Below are 18,777 nucleotides of genomic sequence, written 5' to 3'. Positions count from 1 at the left end.
CTTTAGTAGTACAAATTGACTCCTCGATTCTGTCATTCTTTCTCTACAAAATGAGCAGCTCATAGGAGGAAATATCCTGGCTCTGAATGTGGCCAGATTAAAAAAAAAGAAAAAAAGAAAAAAAAAGACTTTTTTCCCAGTAGTTTTTTTCTTGGGTAAGACTTTTCATACTGTGTTTGACATTCTGAATTACATGATTACACAGTACAAGACTCCAGCAACATTTTGCATTGTAAAGATGGAGATGCTCAGCATTTTGCCAGATGCCAGGCGATATCCTGACGTTTCTATCTTCACTTTAAGCCGAGTGACAGTCAGCATATTCACAATGAAGCCGAGACAATCTGCTATCAAGTTACAGTAGTGACATTTTCCCTGCTGAAGATCCCAGGGCTGGTTGGAAGGAAGCAGCTCCGCCGAACGCGGCGTGCGGAGCGGCTCGGCCGTGGATGGCTCCGTGTGGAATGCCATGTTTTATCCGTGCCGGTGGCTCGGCGGGCAGAGCCTTTGGTAAGTAAGTCTGTACTGCACCATTTCCTGGCTCGGTGCTCCGGGTGTTGCAGGCTGTGTGCAGTGGGGGAGGTGCCAGAGCTGATCAAGCAGTGTAATTTTATACATTACTGAATCAGTGCAGGAGGAACCTGGAGGGACAAAGCATCATCTTCTCTTTGAACTGCACTGTACGACGGCTCTCGTAGCCCAGCCATGCTCTGATACAATTTTTCTCTCCTTTTTCCCCCGATTTTGGTGTGAATGTTAAAGTGATCTGATGATGGCTCTCGTTATGGAACCTATTAGCAAGTGGACGCCCAAGCAAGTAGTGGATTGGATGAAAGGTAGGATCGTTTATTGCCGTGTATTGTCTGTACTTTGGATCCTGGCAATTTGCATCCGTGCTCTCGCATTCTTTGTTTTGGGAAGAGTTTATTCAGTTCCGATCATCCCTGTGCTGCTTTGCCCGGTAGTTGGTAGAGACAGGGCTGAGCAGAGGCTGCTCGGGCTGCGCTGTGCTCGGGGAATTGCTGCCGGCAGCGGAGCGGGGATCAACTGCATTTGTTGGACAATGCAGACAGAAAAGTGTTTGTGTCTCACGGCTCCATAATGCCTCGCACAGGGTAGCGTCGGGATGTTTGGCTGCTTTAAATTTGCCCTGATTAGGTCTGGTTTGCTCATATCAGGTGATCTGATGCAGTGGCTGTGCAGCGCTTGTCTGTAGTTTTGGGTACCACAAGGAGCCGGGGGCTGGACTGAGGCATCCTGCTCCTTTCAGGGACGTGTCCTGCCCTGTCCAGGCTCCTTCAGGGACGAGTCCTGCCCTGTCCAGGCTCCTTCAGGGACGTGTCCTGCCCTGTCCAGGCTGCCCAGCCCCGTGTGCGAGGCTCCGCGGCCGCCCTGGGAAGGCGCAGGGCTGAGCCGGGCTCGGCGGGGAAACTCGCCGGGATAACTTGACAGCAATGATAATTTCCCTGCACATTCGCAGCTTCACAACACAGCCGTCAGCTGTGACATGTTTTGCCTGACAATGCTCGGCTGTGCTGCAAACAGACCGGCATGGATGGGAGGGCGAGGGACTGTTCTGATGATAAGTGGTTTAAATTTCTCCGGAGTGGGGGGAGAATGTATTCCCACAGTGGGATTGCATTAGTGTTGTTGAACAGTGCTTCTGATGAGCTGTCTCTCTTTGAGACAAATAATTCCTGCCACGGAGGATCTCTGTTATATAAGGAGAAGAGGTGCAAATTTGGGGTGTAGGTTACTCATGGAAATGATTCCTGTAATGTGATGACTGAACTTATGGGAGGGTTGAATTGGATGCCCACCAGAATGTCCTTAAAGCTTTCAAAGTATTCTCATTAATAAGGGAATGGTTCTGATCTCATTTTGATCTGATCTACATCTCCACACTTCGCTGAAATTGGGCTCTTTTGGTGCTTATCAGACACGTTGCCATTATCAGCCAATTATTCTTTTACAAGCACGGAGTCCTGCGAAGCAAACGGTGTCTAGGGGAATGTATGTACTTTGTTTCTCAGGTGTTTGGGAACTTGGAGTCATTGGGAGGGCTTAAGCAGGTCACTGGGATAGATCCTAAACCTTTAGATACAGGATTGATTCCCAGGTCCAATGTCATTCGGTCATATCAACTCCTAATGGATTTGCAGAGGAGTTTTCTGATCCCCACCTTCATTTTCAGTACATAAAAGAGTTAAAAAGTGGACAGATCACTCTGCTATTTTAACTCCTTGCTTGTATTATAATGTAAATTGTGTCAAATCGTGTAGAATACTTGTTGCTAAATTTAAAAATACTTCCTGCTACTTTTTTATCCTTTCTGATGCAAACTAATTACATCTTGGGGAACAGTAATCCATGATGTGCAGTGGAGGAAGGTTATACAAGCAGCAGGTTTTTGAAAGTCTGGAGTTACCTGACAGTTGGATTTCCATACCAGACTGCACAGTGCATCATCCACAGGGATATCTGGAGTAGGCAGCATTGTCAGTGCTGTGCCTCTGTGTTCAATCATAAATAAAGATAACACAATGAACATCAAAGTATTCACAACGTTGATATTTTCCTTGGTAACATGAGCTGCACATCCACAAACAGGAAAGTTGCACATTTGTCCATTTTCCCCACGTTAATACTATAAGCCTCCTCTTCATCTCAGCATTTACCTTTGCAGATGCATTGTTCAGTGGCAGCCAAAGAAAAGACCTAACCCACACAAATGGCAGACTGGAGTCAGTTTAAAACTCCTTGTAACTACCTTACTTTGCAAAAATTGCCCAACTGTGGCCACTGTTTGCCTGGAATTTCCATGAGTTGTGTAGCTCAGCTCTGTTGCCTACAGCCACTCTGCTAAATCCATGTGCCAGGGAGGTTGAAGGTCTGCACAGGCAGTGATTTGCAGTGATAAGGTGGTTTTTATGTAGTTTTTCTATTCTGAAAGGTCACTTCTTCCACAGCATTAAATGATAAATTAAAGACACTTACAAAAAATTACCGCTTTAGGAATGAGTATATATCTTGAGTGTAGATAGCAACATGTCAATAAACAATGGAACAAATATTGTTACTGTAACATACCTTTGGGGGGCTTAAAAATATGTAGACAATTAGTTTTATTTGTGGAGATTGTAAATTATAACATATTTCACAGAGATAGCAACACGCTTTTAAAACTTGCATTTATCATATCCCTTGAAACCATTAGAACTTATTCCTAAAATCTGTTAGCAAAGATTACATATTTTGAAACTAGCAGTGAGTACCAGAAGCATCAAATAACTGTGGAGAAGATGGAAGGAAACCACAAAAGTGATGTTAATGGTTTGAGACCCTGGTCCCCAGAATGTGTCCTGGTTACAGCATCTGAGGAGAGCAGCAGCTGCAGCCTGAGCCCCCCTCAAGAGGAGACACCCTTCTGTTCTTTTCCTTTAGGAAATGTTACTTGCCAAAAAAGTAAAAATTGGTAGGCTTTAAGGAACATTGTAATGACAAGTTGGCATCTTGTATTTATCCAGAGCTCCTTTCTCGGGAACGCACTCAACTGGAATTGAATTAGGGAACTGCATCTGATGGTGTGGACAACCTGAAAAGGCCATGCAAGTCTGGAGAAATTGATTCCTGAGGCTCTCAGAGGTTCTAGAAGTTAAAACTCAGGATACTTTGGTGTTAAAGAAACTGTCTTTATACAAAAACGTTTTGTAAATTTCAGCAGATACAGCAGAAAGCACTGTGGTTAAAAGGGAAGATTTCAAAGGAGCTGACAACATTAATTGGGAAGGTATTTTAACAACAGATTTAGTCAGTCATTCTTCTTTTTCCCCAGATTTTCCAATATTTTAAACAACTCCAAATGTTTTTCAGGTGTTTCCCCTGGTATACAGCCATTTCTTACATAACTTACCTGTTTTCCTGGGAATGTGACCCAAAAGGTACTTTAGGAAAAAAATCTTTGCCTTGCTCAGATTCCATGGAATGTTTCCCACTGGAAAACAAACATTCCCCATAAAGCTCCCCAGTGCCTTCAGGGTCAGAGTGGTTTCTAACTGGCCACTTTTCCCTGGATTAGGTTTAACATATTAATGTGAGTAAATGGCAAACTGCCCTCCAAGATGTGCATCTGGAATGCTTTACCTGGAGATTTTTGTTGCTTTTTGGCGCAGGAGCTCCTTGTGAAACTCAGGGACTCTTTGCAGGTTATCAGTGAACACAACAAACCCAAACCCATCTATTTTAATGTGCACTGAGCAGGGGAGTCCTGTACAGAATTGGGGGGTTTGGGGTGCAGAGGGAAGCTAGGATGTCTTACTGAATTAAAAAAAGGCTGAGAGTTTGTGTTTCATCAGAGGCAAAATCTGAAGGGAATTCTCTGTACTTTTACAACCAAGAACATTGGAGATGTTGTACTTCCTAAGGGGAGCAGTTTACAAGTAGGTCATTTAAAATGTGAACTCATTTACAGGGAAGTGACACCTCTGTCCAAATAAATACTCACTTTTCAAAGCAGTCCAAGGAAATGAAATGAAATACAATGCAATGAAGTACAGCTGCAACTTTCAGAGAATGCAGTGTTATTGAACAGCTGAAAATTAAAATGGGAAACCAGCTATTCCTTAAGTACCTGTAATAACTCCACACAGAGTCTGTGATTCAAAGTCCTGGGGACTGACAGGTTTGTCTGCCAAAACAGCCTGCAGTGGAGGTTTCTCTCCTAATAAATGGCTTGCTGTACAAACTCATTTCACAACTGCAAGCCATTTTTCCCCCCTTTAAAGCTAGAATTTCTTTACCCTCAACAGGAGAAGTAGACATAAAAAAATAAAAATTAATTCAGTTGGTAAACTGATTAACTGTGCTGCACTGATCCTGTGCAGAATAATTATATGTTTAGCTGAAGGGTTTTCCTTAGCATGTAATTCTCTGATTTCAGGCTGGCTCATAAAAGAGAAAGGCAGGGAGGGAGGGAGTGGAGAGCAGGGAAGCTGATGACGTGAGAGGACTTGTTAACATTCACATCACACCAGGCTCCGGCAAACCCCTCTCCCTCTTCCTTTGCTTCCCATTAGATCACTACCTGTGCTGGAGCAATGTGTCACAGGCAGGGAGCCTCCTCTCCTTGCAGGACATGGTATTTCTCAAATCCCAGAACGTGCTGGAAGCGCAGCTGAATGTTATGATCTGCTGCAAAAGCAGCCTGGGGGTGCTGAGCTGGGTGATGCTTGGCTTCCCTGATCTCCCTTCCTGACCTCGGAATCCCATCATGCAGGAACACAATTCCAGGAGATGCAATTTAAAGCTGGAGTAGATAACTGAGGTCATCCCTTATTTAGAAAAATGTAGGTTTTATAGCATCTTTTCAGCTCTTTCTGAAGACAAATAGGTTTGGGAGAGATCTGAGCCACAAATGCAGAATTAGCGTTCAGTTTCCAAGCTCTAAAGTAAAGGTTTCACTGTTTTCCTTCTGCTCTCACCAATTGTACAGCTGAAACAAACAATTTGCTGTTGTGGCTCCCCCTTGGATTCCTGCGTTCCACTGGCACCACATTTCCAGTTTTCTCTAGGAAGTCACAGAATCAGAATTGGTTGCAATTCCTCCCTGATTTCTCTCACAAGTTTCAGACTTTAATGCTTCTTAGTAACAAATTTTGTGAACAGCTCTGGAGTGCTGTGATCTGTTTGCTTTTAAAGAGTCGGCAGAGCCCACCTCAGAGTTGACAGCTTTGCAGTGTAAGTGCTAGAGGTCGGATTTCAAGGAACAGGTTCCCAATATTCAGCATAGTTAAGTGTTGGAATAAACTGTCCAGGCAGGTTGGGCCATCCCCTTTGTAGGAGGTTTTGGATACAACTGAGAAGAGCTCCAACATCCCTCTTCAAGTGTTTCTGTGCCCTGTCTGTCTTCTGAAAGAGTAACCTAATGTCTTCTCAAGGCTTCTACCAAAACAGACAAGACCTTGGGATGGTTTCTTGCATGGGAATCACCCTCATCTTTGAAATGTGAAAAGTCCCAAAGAGATTACAGCTCTGGCTTCCTCCTGGATATTTCCCAGTTTATATTTCCCAGAATAACCATGGGAGATGAGGTCCAAATATCTGAAGTTTGGAAGTCTTCCTGCTGTGTTTCAGGAGGGGAGCAGCAGAGCTGGTGATGGTCAGAGCTGCAGCCCCAGAAGCAAACACAGACCTGCAACATTCCAGCAACATTCCCAAAAGACCCATTCCTCAGTGCCCCAGAGGTTAAGGTAGCAAAGAGAGCTCAGAAGACTGGCAGGATTACCAAGAGCCAGTGCCCTCAAGGCTTTGACTGTTACCACTTTTAATTCAGCTTGTGCACCGCTGGCAGCCTGGTGGACAGCAAAACACTTTGCTGAGCCCATGGCTCCAGTTTGTGTCCTCCCAGTAACTGCAGCCGTGGTTGGGGTCATTGCCAGCTGGACCACAGCCAAATATTGTACAAAGACCTCCCTAAATCAAGCCTATCTCTAATTCTGTATGGAAATTATTTTGGCTGAGGTATTTCTGTATCTCTGTCGCTATTACCTCATCTTCACTAGCTCCACTTTGAGGACCAATTAGAAACTGGTCCATATATCTTCCAAGGACCAACTGGATTAGCACTATCTCCATTAAAGATTTCAGCAGCATTTAGCAATTTAATGGTCTGTATTTATTATCAGGGTATTTAGGACTGTATTCTGAAATTTCCCTATCTATAAAGCAGATACGTTCAGACCTTTTAAAGAAATGTAATTGTGCTCCCAGAGAAAAGTCTGAGCTCAGTGAAAGTCTCTCAAGTCACATTTATCTAGCGTAACTAATCTTTCAGGTCATTATGTAAAGAAATTTGCTTTATTGTCTTGCAGCTTAATACCAGCAGTCAGACAATGTGTCACACATTGCTGTGCCTTGTAACCTTTACCATGTGTTAAAATTATGCAAAATCCCCAACTTTCTCCCAGTCCTGACCATCCCAGGGAGGGCAGAGTGGCAATGCAAATTCAGAAGAGTTCAGGCTTCTCCAGCTCTCCATTATTTCACAGTGCTTCATCTTATGGAGCAAAATTGAGGATAAATTAACTCCTGTGGATGACACTTTCAGACAGCATTAAATAAGGTGCTGTATGTCAGGAAACTGCAAAGACACTGGATCCTGCTCAGCAATGAGATGCTTTCAGGGTTTCTTCCCAGACTTTCTCACCTCACTCATTCCAGTTTCTAAATTTTTCCTTCCTTTGGCAGGATTGACACCAGCCTGAGTGTCCTAACACTGAGAACTGTGTGTGTAACTCTGCTACCAGTTTGTAAAATGTGGATTTCCTAGGAAAAGAGAGGAACATCTCAGAGCTGCAGGATCCCTGGCTGCCTAGGTTGGAAGGCAGTTTGAGAAACATTGCATTGTGCAGAAAAATACATTAAGAATATAATTTTGGTGCATGGAAAACACTGCCTAGGTGGGGGAGTGCCAGGCAAAGCTCTGTCCCAGATCCTCTCTCAGAACCCATGGGAATGCAGCTCCATGTTTGGGGAAAGAAAAATTCCTGCCTAAGGAATCTCCTTTCATCTCATTCTGATGAGTTCAATCTCTTGCATTTCTCTTTTCAACAAAGGAAAAAAAGGAAAGCGAAAAGTAAACTGCCATTTGTCCTCTTGTTTTAGCACCTACAAAGCTTTCAAAGCTAAAAAAGGCAGAGCTTATCCTTTTAATGCCATTCTTTCAGAGCTGCTGTCCTGCCACGCTGACAGAAATGGAGATTGTGGCTCTGCTGCTGGAATTAGTGACACTGCTGATATTAAATGAAGCATTTTACTGAATAAACAACAGTAGTATCAAATATTGCTGAGCAATAATCTACATTCATCCTCTCCACCCAGAGTAATTTTGTAGATATCTTCTAAATGCTGCTTTGCATTACTACATTATTACATTGGCAGTTTACATTTGTTTTAGTAAACATGACTTTCTCTTCCCTGATGGCACTGCAGTGAGGGCAGGAGCTGGAAAAGGAAGGTTGAGGAGTTACTCTGACAGGATTCAGAGAGAGGAGAAAGTCATGAGGTTGTATTTGTGAAGGGCTCTAGTGATGAATCAAAATGAAATTATTTCTGATTAACTAACACTCAAACAGCTCCTAAAACATATCCTTGCTGACCCTCTGCAGAGAAGTGCTCAGGAGGATTCAAGGCCAATGAAATGTTTGGGTTTTCCTACTCAAATTCTTCACCAACTGTTTGCCAGCAAAGATGAATTATAAAAAGACCGTGGAGCATTTTTAGTTCGAGCGTAGGTGGCATGTTTGAAATAAAAACGTAGCAGCCAGTAATTTTACAAAATACATTCAGCTTTATTCCCTACAAATATGTCCATCTTCTTCATTCAAACAAAGCCTAGAGAAGCTGCAGGGATTGCAGGCGTTCTTAGGGCAGGAATTGTGTTTGGTGTAAATGTGCTGAAGCTACTACAGCTCAAGCAAGGATTCCTCTGGCACATCAGCTTCTTTTACTTGGGAAACTCTGGGTGCAGGCAGACAGGGGAGTCACCCTGACAGCTCAGACATGCCAATGAGCACCTGAATTAAAGCATGTTTTACTTCTCTCTCTCTCCACCATCTTCCCCTATTCCATTTTTGCTTCTCTCCTGTTTATTCACATTTCTCTCCAGCAGCATTTTTCTTGCCTTTGCCATAATGAGATGGACAACAAGCATTCGGTTGTGAAGGAATTTGTTCATTTAACACCAAAAATTTCTAGCTTTGAGTATCTTGGAGAGGATTGCAGTGACTTGGAAATGAACTTCATCCAAAATCCCAGGGAAGGTGAAAATCTCCAGCCTCAAGAAGCCAAGCACAGCTCCTGGGAGCTTTAAGGGGCAGCTGGAAGAAGGCAGATGTTGCTTTTCCACTGATTCTCCATTAAAATCTCCTGTAAATATCCTGGATGTGCCTCAGTTCTCTTTCAGACTATGAAATGCTGCTTCCCTGGGAGATGTGAGGGAGGCTCAGCAGTTGTTATCTATTAATGAAATCCTTTCCAGTGGATGGGGCTGCACAGTTTGCCCAGAGAAGTTAATGGGTGAACCATTCATGGAAGTGCCCAAGGCCAGGCTGGATGGGGCTTGGAGCAACCTGGGACAGGGGAAGGTGTCCCTGCCATGGCAGGGGTGGGATGGGATGGGCTTTAAGGTCCCTTCCAACCCAAACCATCCTGGGATTCCATGATCTGCCACTCCACAGGATTGTGCTGCAGTGGGCACATTCCTAAATCCAGGAGAGTCCTCTGCAGTCCTCTGTTGCTGATCGCTCAGCACCAACAATGAGCTCATCATGAAAATGCCCTCAATTACAGAACACTGAGGAGAGATTTTAATTGCCCATTCTCAAGAGATTTCAATTGTTCCTTGCCAAGCCAAACTGAGAAATTCCTTTAGTTATACAAAAAACAACTTTGTAGTTTCCAGAGTCAAAAAAACCCACTTAAAGCAAAGGAAAAAACCCCTTGAAATTTGCATTTGTATCATGCAGTTGGAGGGAACAGGTAGGGTAATGTGAGAGAAATTCAGAACTAACAGAGTTTAGAATATTCACTACTTGAATGTCATATTTTAAAAAATGGATCCACTTAAGACAGTAGCTCAGCAATGCTGTTCTTGCAGAAATAAATTCTGGAGAATGAAGCCAGTAAATAATCCATCAAAAAAATGTAACAAATAATTATCTGGGTAATAAAAAAGATAAATTAGAGTAATAGAAAATTTCCACATAAACTGGAAAAGGAAAAGTAAACTTAATGGATAAGTTAAAAACATAAAAAATTTATCAGAAAAATGGAGGGAAAGCCTTCTCAAGGCTTTCATAAGTGGACTTAAAAACCTTAGGAAATCTGCTAAGGAAACCATCACCTGCTGAAATATACAGTGGGACATCATATTAACTATTTCTTGTTTATCTGAAAATTCTCAGACCAAATTATCAATGCCTTTTGTGGTGGCAGCAGCAGCAAGCATTATTTTCATATCAGAAATGAGCTAATACTTTAACTAGAAACCAAATTGCTCAAATGATCCTTCAATGGAAGTGTTTTAATTCAATCTGTGAATTATTCCAGGAGCCATCAGTATCACCTGCATAAAGGAGTTTTCTATTCCCCATTTACTGTGGGTGGCTCTTTGTGTGTCCCCCAGCACATTTTGTTTATCTGAAGGTGGTTCTGTAGTTTCTTCATTAGGAAGGTCTCCTCTGATATCAAACAGGCAGAGTTTCTTCTTAAAACCTTTTTTATATTTCCATTTTCTTTCATGATCAACTTTTACAGTGAAAGGATGTTGGTCAGTGAGGAATCCTGGCTTTTGGAAGGAGTTGATTCCACATAACCTTTGACATTTTATCAAAGGGGTTTAAATATTCTGAGTTTGATAGTTCTCCAGCTTCCATGTCAGGACTTCCATGCAGGAATTCCAAGTGAACCAAAGCTGTCCAGTTCTTCTGTGCAATGTCAGCCTGCCAGACTCACCCCAGCGCTCTTTGCTTTCCTTTCACCCTCCAATGTCATACTTGATTTGAATTGCTGAAATTCTCATCAAATTCTTCTTTCAAATCTCATTAATATCCCATCTTTCCAGGGGAAAATGATAGACAATATTTCAATTTTTTTTTTGTCTACAAACTGGCAGGCTGTCACATAAAAGGACAAAATTAAACCCTTCAGCACAATGTTAAAGCCATCCTGGAACCATCTCTCTTTATCCTCATCATGAAATAACCAACAGTGGTGAAAGAGCAGAAAATAAAAATTATACCTATGGCTAACCCTAGTATGCATCCATGCCTGATAACATAATTATTATCAATTTGGAGCAGTCCAAAATATCCCAGAATAATTTATATTTGACTGTCAGACCATCACTAATTCTTCTGGAGCCACTGTCTTTCTCTGTTCCACGGATACCATCCCTAAAAACATGGTAATGAAGCTCCATGACTAAGCATTCCCAAAATGATAACAGAATTTGCATAATTGAGATTTGGTGCAGAGAAAATCCACAAATTTCTCAGAATTTAAAACAGAAAAATTGGACCACGTAGTGGATATGTTAAAATATTGGCCAAATACAGTTTGAAATAGGAATTGTGATTCTTTGGAGACTTAAAATTAATCAGGGTTTCTAAAAAACATCCAGGAACAGAGGGGTTTGAAGGTAAGATTATTTCATATTATTTTGGTCTGAAAGGAATTTTACCATGTCCCATAGTCAAAGTTTTTTTGGCAAATAATCTTGGTTTGCATATCTGGATGATCATTTATACTCTGAGAGAAATTCACATGAGGCCTCCAAAGTACTGGAAATTGTGCCTTCGGAAAAACAATGCTGTCTTCCTTAATCTCCTGTAATAATCTTAGGAATGGGGAATTAACTGAGATTTTTCCTGAAGAATTAGGAATTCCATGGTATTTACAGTTGGGATGCACTGTGATCTGTGTTGTTTTCAGTCCCAATGATTGTCAATAACCCCTGCATTATAAAACACAACAAGAAGAGCATTTTTTGTTGTTTTTTTTTTAAATGAGGTTAAGCTCATTTTACTGAACCTCTCACACAGGTAAACCTGGTCCAAAAGTCAGTCTGGTGAGAGAGAGAGAGAGAGGGACAGCTCTGAAAAGAAATCCACTTTTGCAGTGCAGGATCCTTGATACAGAAGTGTCAGTACCTCCTGCAGCCTGGCTGCACTGATTAAGGTAATAAAACTGATCAAGCAGTTTAATTAGGAAATATTCTTGAGGGACGCTTTAGATCACAGTGCAGTCGTGCACTGGTATAGTCTCTTTTTTTTTCATTTTAAAATTTGTTGTAATCTACCAGGGATTGTTTTGATAGAACCAATTTTAAATAGCAAAGAAGCAGAGTTTAGTAAAGCAGGGTTTGTTAAAGCAGAGTTTAGTAAAGCAGGGTTTGTTAAAGGCAGCTTCATTTCCAACCTCCATTATCTTTGATTTTGCTTCTTTGCAATTCCTGTTTCCCACTCCTGTGCTTTTACTTGTTGGTTTAGCTCCAGAAATCAATACATGCTTATAGATGAGGAGGATACCAACAGGAGCTGAAACAAAACCTCCCTAGAAATCCTAGAAATTGAAAAGAGACGTGGTAGTCTGGGCCTGCTATGGACAAATGCTGCAATGACTTCTGATAAAAGACATAGAGGCAAATATGGCACAGAAATTTTTAATTAAATGAGGGCATTTAGTGCCAGGACGGGGGGAATGGCTTTAAGCTGAAGGAAGGGAGATTTAAATGGGATATTGGGAAGGAATTCCTGCCTGTGAGGGTGGGCAGGCTCTGGCACAGGGTGCCCAGAGCAGCTGTGGCTGTCCCTGGATCCCTGGCAGTGCCCAAGGCCAGGCTGGATATTGGGGTTTGGAGCAGCCTGGGACAGTGGGAGGTGTCCCTGCCCATGTCAGAGTGAAATGGGATGAGATTTAAGGTCCCTTCCAACCCAAATAATTTTGGGATTGTGTGATTCCATGAAAGTGAAAAGCACTGTTTATGCACAGATGTCCTGAGACTGGTTTGCAGAACATCGAATTGGAAATGGATACGCTGATGTAAAGGAAAATATGGGATTCACAGCTCAGAAACTGATAAATATCCTAAATCTGTATTAAACCCAGCAATCATGGTGGCATTTCCATTTTTACCCTGGTGGAAGTGTGAGGTATTGTGATCCAAACAGGTTCCAGCAGGCTGGGGTGATGGTGTGCAGTCACAATGCTTTGAAAAACAATGTTTAAAGCTGTGGCCTCCTCCCTCCTGCAGGCCCTGGCAGGGGGATTGCACTGCCTGTTCTCACTCCTGTTTTAATGGACAGCCACACTCCAGTCTGTGCAGCATTTCAGGGAAGGATGGATGACATTGTGTGTGTGTGCAGCTTTTCCAAGTGAGTTCAGAGCTGCTGAGATGAGAGGCACTGGGTAAAGGCAGGATCATTATCAGCATCCTGCTGCTGGGAGGTTCTGCTCCTTATCAGATCAGGTAACCTGGCACAAAGCAATATTTACTGTCAAAGAGTAATGACAACCTTATCTACATTGTGCACTATTAACTCTTTTTTGGCTCTGGAATGTAGCAAAACTCTGATGTTTCATTGTTCAGGGCCTTTTTGGATTGCTAAAGAGGCAGAAAGAGTTCTTAGGGGCTGAAGTGCAAACCAAGTATAAATAAAGCAAATAAAGATTCTGAATTCTACAGGTATTTCACAAGTATTTTAAGGGTAACGATTCTTAATAATGACAGGAAGACACAGAGAAATGCAGAGAAATGGCAATTAATACCTTTAGCATCTGTAGCACAGGAAAGTTTCATTTTGGGACTTCAGAATTCCATTTATTCCACAGTGCAGGGAAAGTGCTCCAGAAAAGATCTGGCTTAACCAGGGAAATCACATCTTCCAAACTGAAGTGTTTTTGTGCACACACACAGCCCATTAATCAAGGGGAAAAAATGGATGTGTGTTATTCATCATATTTGCTGTGTTTGGATTTGAAGTGATGAGAATGATAATAATGATCCTGAGAATTATTATTAAGTAATATGAAGTGGTTTGTCTGAAGGAATAAATATGATTTGGTCTGCAAAGGTTCAGACATCTGGTACAAGCATATGGGCTGGAAATCATTAGATAATTGTTACAAAAATACAAGGAAAAATTCTTTTTAATGATAGAATCGAGGCCTTCAGGAGTGTTCCCTGTGCTTCCCTCTGGAGTGGAACCTCCTTGTCCCTGTTATCCCTCTAAAACTGTGCAGTGCCTGTCAGGGTACTCAGTTTACCTCTTTGGGACATGCTCAAAGTAGCAAACAGCTTTCAAACCTCATTGTCACAAAATGTTTTATGCAGCACTGATTTTTGACTGGTAAATTGTCTTAATGTGAGTATGCTGTGGATTGACATCACGCTGCAGTGCCAGGACTTTGTGTGGATTTACTCAGCAGGAAGTTCTGATCAGAGAATCCTGGAATGGTTTGGGATGGAAGGGACCCTAAAGCCCATCCAGTGTCCCCCCGTGCCAAGGCAGGGACACCTCCCACAGTCCCAGGGTGCTCAGAGCCCCGTCCAGACTGGTGTTGATCAAGGAATGGAGAGTCCTCAGCTCCTCTGGACAATCTGTGCCAGCCCTCCCCAGCTCCACAGCCAAGGAGTTCTTCTGTTTCCTCCTGTGACGTGGTGTGAGGTTTGGTGCAAGCACTCAGGTGGGTGTGGAGCAGGCTGCAGGGAGCCTGCAGAAACTGCAGGCCTCATAGCTTTCTCAAGTCCAGCCTGAGAAAGTAGCCTGGGAAGTTTTAAGGAGGAATCAAAACAATTCTTAGAGACAGAAAACAGCCGTGCCAGGTGTTGTTTTCCTGCTCTTGTTTTCTTTGCAAGAGAAAGTCAGAGGGTGTTGTTCACCACTGACCAATGATGGTAATGTAGCAGTTTACTAACCAATAAGAGTTTCCTTTCTGTGCTTTCCACGAACCAGTCTATAAAACAAGGCTGAAGCAATAAACTAAGGAATTCTCCTGTTCTGACTCCCTTGAGAGTCTGTGTCATTCTTTTTGCTGTTCCTAATAGAACAGGTGGGCACTGAGGAGGTGAAATGAGGCATGATGGCAGTGAGGGGAGCAAGGAAGGACCAGCAGGAAGCTCTGTGGTCCTGGGCAAAACCAGACCAGGTGAAAACTGTGCCTTGTTCCAGGAACTTCCCAGATAACCTGAGGGAGTCGCTCCTGTGGGTGCCTTTTCCTCTGCCAGGGGTCAGAGGGAGCCCCTTTGGCTCCAGGCACTTCATCCCCTGCAGCCTGAGCAGGGGGTGTCCCCATCCAGCCAAAAACTTCCCTGAGGATTCTCCAGCCCACAGCTGTGCTGAGCTATTCCCAGGCCTTGGAGAACATTCCTGTCACCCTCACAGATCCCTTTGCTGGGTCATCACTGATTCATACCCAGGCATTAACCAGCAATCATTTACAGATCTCATCACCATAAACCAGCCACTTGGTGAACCAAAGCCTCTGGGAAAATACAATATTCATTCTCTGTTCTTTGCTTTGTGTATTTTGATTTCCTCTCTGATTCTCTTAAGCTGAAACATCTTCACAATTTATTCAACAAATATGACTTTGCTGCAATCTTCTTTATGCTAAGAATTTAAGGAAAAAGGCCTTGGGCTGCACAGCATTATTAACATTGAGAGCACCTGCTGTTTCCCAGGTAGCTGTCAGCTCAGCATAAGGAAAAAAGCTAATTATTTTAAGCAGGTCAGTCAGGAAGAAAACTGAAATTCTGTGTGGCAGTTTGAAACCTGTGCCCATTGACTTCAGCTGAAATTCGCTGCTGCAGAAATCTGTGGCTGATGAAGAATCTGCTGGTAAAAATACACAGTGCAAATATTTAACAGTGTCATCTTACTGGGCTTGAAATTAAAGTATTGCATGCAAATTAGGTCCTTGATTTGCATTAGGATGAGGCTGAGAAGGATGGTAAGGAAAACAAGAAGATGCAACTAAAATAAAATAAAGTGTGGAGGTAGATATCTTCCTTGATATAATAATATTTTTCTGTGATAGAAGTGTATAATAATTACAGAAAACTTCTCAGAGAGTGGCTAAGTCATCCTAAGTAATTAAACTGTGATATATTCTGTATTGTTATAAAATTTTTATAAATTTAAAAAGGCTGAAATTACACTTGGGAGTGTCAAATCCCTTGGAATTCAAGAGCATTTAAATACTTCAGTGTATTTGCTTATGTTGAAGAAACACTGCTAGATTAAAAACGCAATAAATTCAACAAAAACATTAATTTCCCATATCATGTGGTACCAAAAAATACTTTTAATAGAATGAAGCACTTTACTACTCAGACTACTTTTTCCAGCATTGCGTGCTCAGCTTTGATATTTAATTTATTTTGAGGGATGCAACAAGTTAGAAAATTTTCCTTTCCAAGAGTGACAATGGAATTTTTGTTGGGAAGTGTCCCAAGAAGTGCCCAAGGCCGCTTTGGATGGGGTTTGGAGCGAGCTGGGATAGTGGAAGGTGTCTCTGCCCATGGCAGGAGGTGGAACTGGGTGGGCTTTAAGGTCCCTCCCAGTCCAAAATGTTCTGGGATTCTGGATTTATTTAGGAAGAACAATGATGGATGGGGATGTGCTCCCACAAACTGCTTATAAAACCAAATTGATTCAGAAATAAAAGCAAATATCTCATAAAACATCAAGGAAGATCCACTTTTATTTTTTATTATCAGGTAATTCAAACCACTTTGTTCACCCATGGGTGACATCAACAGCCTCTGCACTGAATCCACTCAAATCCTCCTGCTCCCAGATATGGGATTTTCCCGTGTATTTTCCTGTCCATGAACCAAACAAACTCCACAAATCAACAGTGTTTGATGGAAATGAACAGCCCAATGGCAAAGGCACTTTTTGATCCTTTTGAAGAAGAGTTAAAGTCAGCTTTGTGAGCTTGCTGAGCCAAACCCTGCCCTGGCTCTGTGAACCCAAAGAGCTCTTGCAGTGCTCATTTGTCTGTTCCTGTGACCCTCCAGACACTTGTGGGCTCAGCCTGGCTCTAAGCCCAAAACTGTCTGGAGCAGAAATTCCTTGACTCCAGCAAACTCCCTTTAATAGGGCTTTCACAGTTTTAATCAATTTTTTTAATAATTAAAATTATTTAATAATTTTTTTTAATGGCATTAATTCACATTTTCACCCCTTCAAGAGCTAAACTTGTATCTTAAACTATGCATTAGACATATATTTTTGTTATTTAAATACACATCACCTCTATGTTTCTCTTAGAAAGAACAAACTTGTTTTTCCTTTCAAATGCATGACTGGAGTTCTTCAAACTACCTTCATTCTAGATATCTCAGGGGCTCCAGCCTCAAAAGAGATGCAGATACAAATAAAATAAAATGAAATAAAATGAAATAAAATAAAATAAAACAAAACAAAATAAAATAAAATAAAATAAAATAAAATAAAATAAAATAAAATAATAAAATAAATTGATAAAATAATAAAATAATAAAATAAAGTAAAATAAAGTAAAATACAATATAATACAATACAATAAAATAAAATAAAATAAAGTAAAATAAAATAAAGTAAAATAAAATAAAATAAAGTAAAATAAAATAAAGTAAAATAAAATAAAACAATAAAATAAAATAAAATAATAAAAATAAAATAAAATAATAAAATAATAAAATAATAAAATAATAAAATAAAGTAAAAAAAAGTAAAATAAAGTAGAATACAATATAATACAATACAATACAATAAAATAAAGTAAAATAAAGTAAAATAAAGTAAAATACAATATAATACAATACAATAAAATAAAATAAAGTAAAATCAAATAAAATAAAGTAATAAAATAAAATAAAATAAAATAAAATAAAATCCGATTCAGTTAATAAAAATGATGAGCTGATTGCTGCCAGAGTGATTCAAGTTTGGGGTCAGGTTTTCCTTAGCCTGCAGTTCCCAGCATCCAGGTTGGCTTGGAAAAGGAGGGAGAATGGGAAGTGGAGCAGGAATGATGGGAATGGGCTCTTTAACATTCCCCACACACCGGGCTTGGCAAACCCTTTTCAACCTGGTTACTTTTATGAAATCAGGAGCTGCTCTGTGGCAGCCTCTCCCAGCAGCGATTCTCCCACATTTCCATAATGTGGGCCCTGGATGTGCCCAGCATCCTGTGAGATGGACCAGCCCAGGCTGCTCCCCTCTTATCCCTAAAAACAATCTGACATCAGCGTGGAAATGGGAAAGGAGGTGGAGAGACCTGAGGAGGACATCACACAAGACAGATGGACAATTCCAGAACATTGTGTTTGAGCAGCCAACTCTTTTGGAAGGATACTGGGTCTTTGTGAGAGGCCATGTTGATCATTCTCAAAAACTGGAGATCAAACAAACATCAAAACAAACCAAAAAACCCTTCCTCAAGCACACTAAGCCAATAAATGTAAGCACCACAAAGGGGAATTGCAGCAAAAGAAAGAATCTTCTGCCACAGAACCCCCTGGAAAAGCTCTGACTGTCATCAGCTATGTCAAAACTCTTTAGTGTTCCTTTTTGATGGCCTTTTTTGGAAGTAAAGAATGAATTTTAGGCAGAAAATTATTCTAGTAGAGCAGCACATCTCCTCAGTCAAACTTCTCGTTCTACACTGAGAATCTGACACTGTGACAAATCCCAGGCTGGAATTCTGAAACCTGCTCAGGTAATTAATTGGAGACTGATGCATTTTGTTTGGGTGCCTGGGGATGGCCGCAGCAGCTGGAGCTCCTGGGCCACATAAATTTGGGAGAGTGGGAGGCCTCTGTGTCCTGGAAAGGACTCAGGAGTAAAACAGAGCCAAGGAACCTCGTTCTCAGGGCAAGCATAGCAGGTGATTTTCCTGTTTCCAATGAAAAGTGCTTTTGATCACCACTGAGATGGGCAAATAAAGGTCTCTCTGTGCATTAATTCCAGGTGTGGAAGTCCCAGACCTCGAGCCATGGGTGCTGTCCAGAACCAGAATGATTTCAGGGGAATGTTGCTTCATACTGCCCAGAACTTTGCCAGTTGTCCCATTCTCTTGTTTTCTGTGGATGGGAGAATTATCTCTTCATAACCAGCCCTAGACACAGAAATATTTGTTTTTGCAATTTAATAGGGTAAAAGTTCTATGCTCAATTTCTTTGCAGTCCTGTACTGCACAGATCTTTGAGATGTAAAATCCCACTCAGTG

At 41.5% G+C, this 18,777-nt stretch overlaps 1 protein-coding gene across 2 annotated transcripts in view; it reads left to right on the top strand.

The window, feature by feature from the left end:
* Nucleotides 1-302: 302 nt before the first annotated feature.
* Nucleotides 303-18,777, top strand: part of LOC107203976 (connector enhancer of kinase suppressor of ras 2-like) — a 168,755-nt gene continuing 150,280 nt past the window's right edge. The window contains exons 1-2 of one of the 2 annotated variants that reach the window (XM_033514099.1): nucleotides 303-510; nucleotides 763-836. In XM_033514099.1, coding sequence (XP_033369990.1) covers nucleotides 470-510; nucleotides 763-836 — 115 coding nt within the window. In that variant the 5' untranslated portion in view covers nucleotides 303-469. The remainder of the gene's footprint in view (nucleotides 511-762; nucleotides 837-18,777) is intronic. The other variant, XM_033514100.1, reaches the window with a different exon arrangement.

This window comes from Parus major, chromosome 4A, assembly GCF_001522545.3.
Source record: "Parus major isolate Abel chromosome 4A, Parus_major1.1, whole genome shotgun sequence".
Classification (NCBI taxonomy): Eukaryota; Metazoa; Chordata; class Aves; order Passeriformes; family Paridae; genus Parus; species Parus major.
This window is presented reverse-complemented; position numbering and strand designations above follow the sequence as displayed.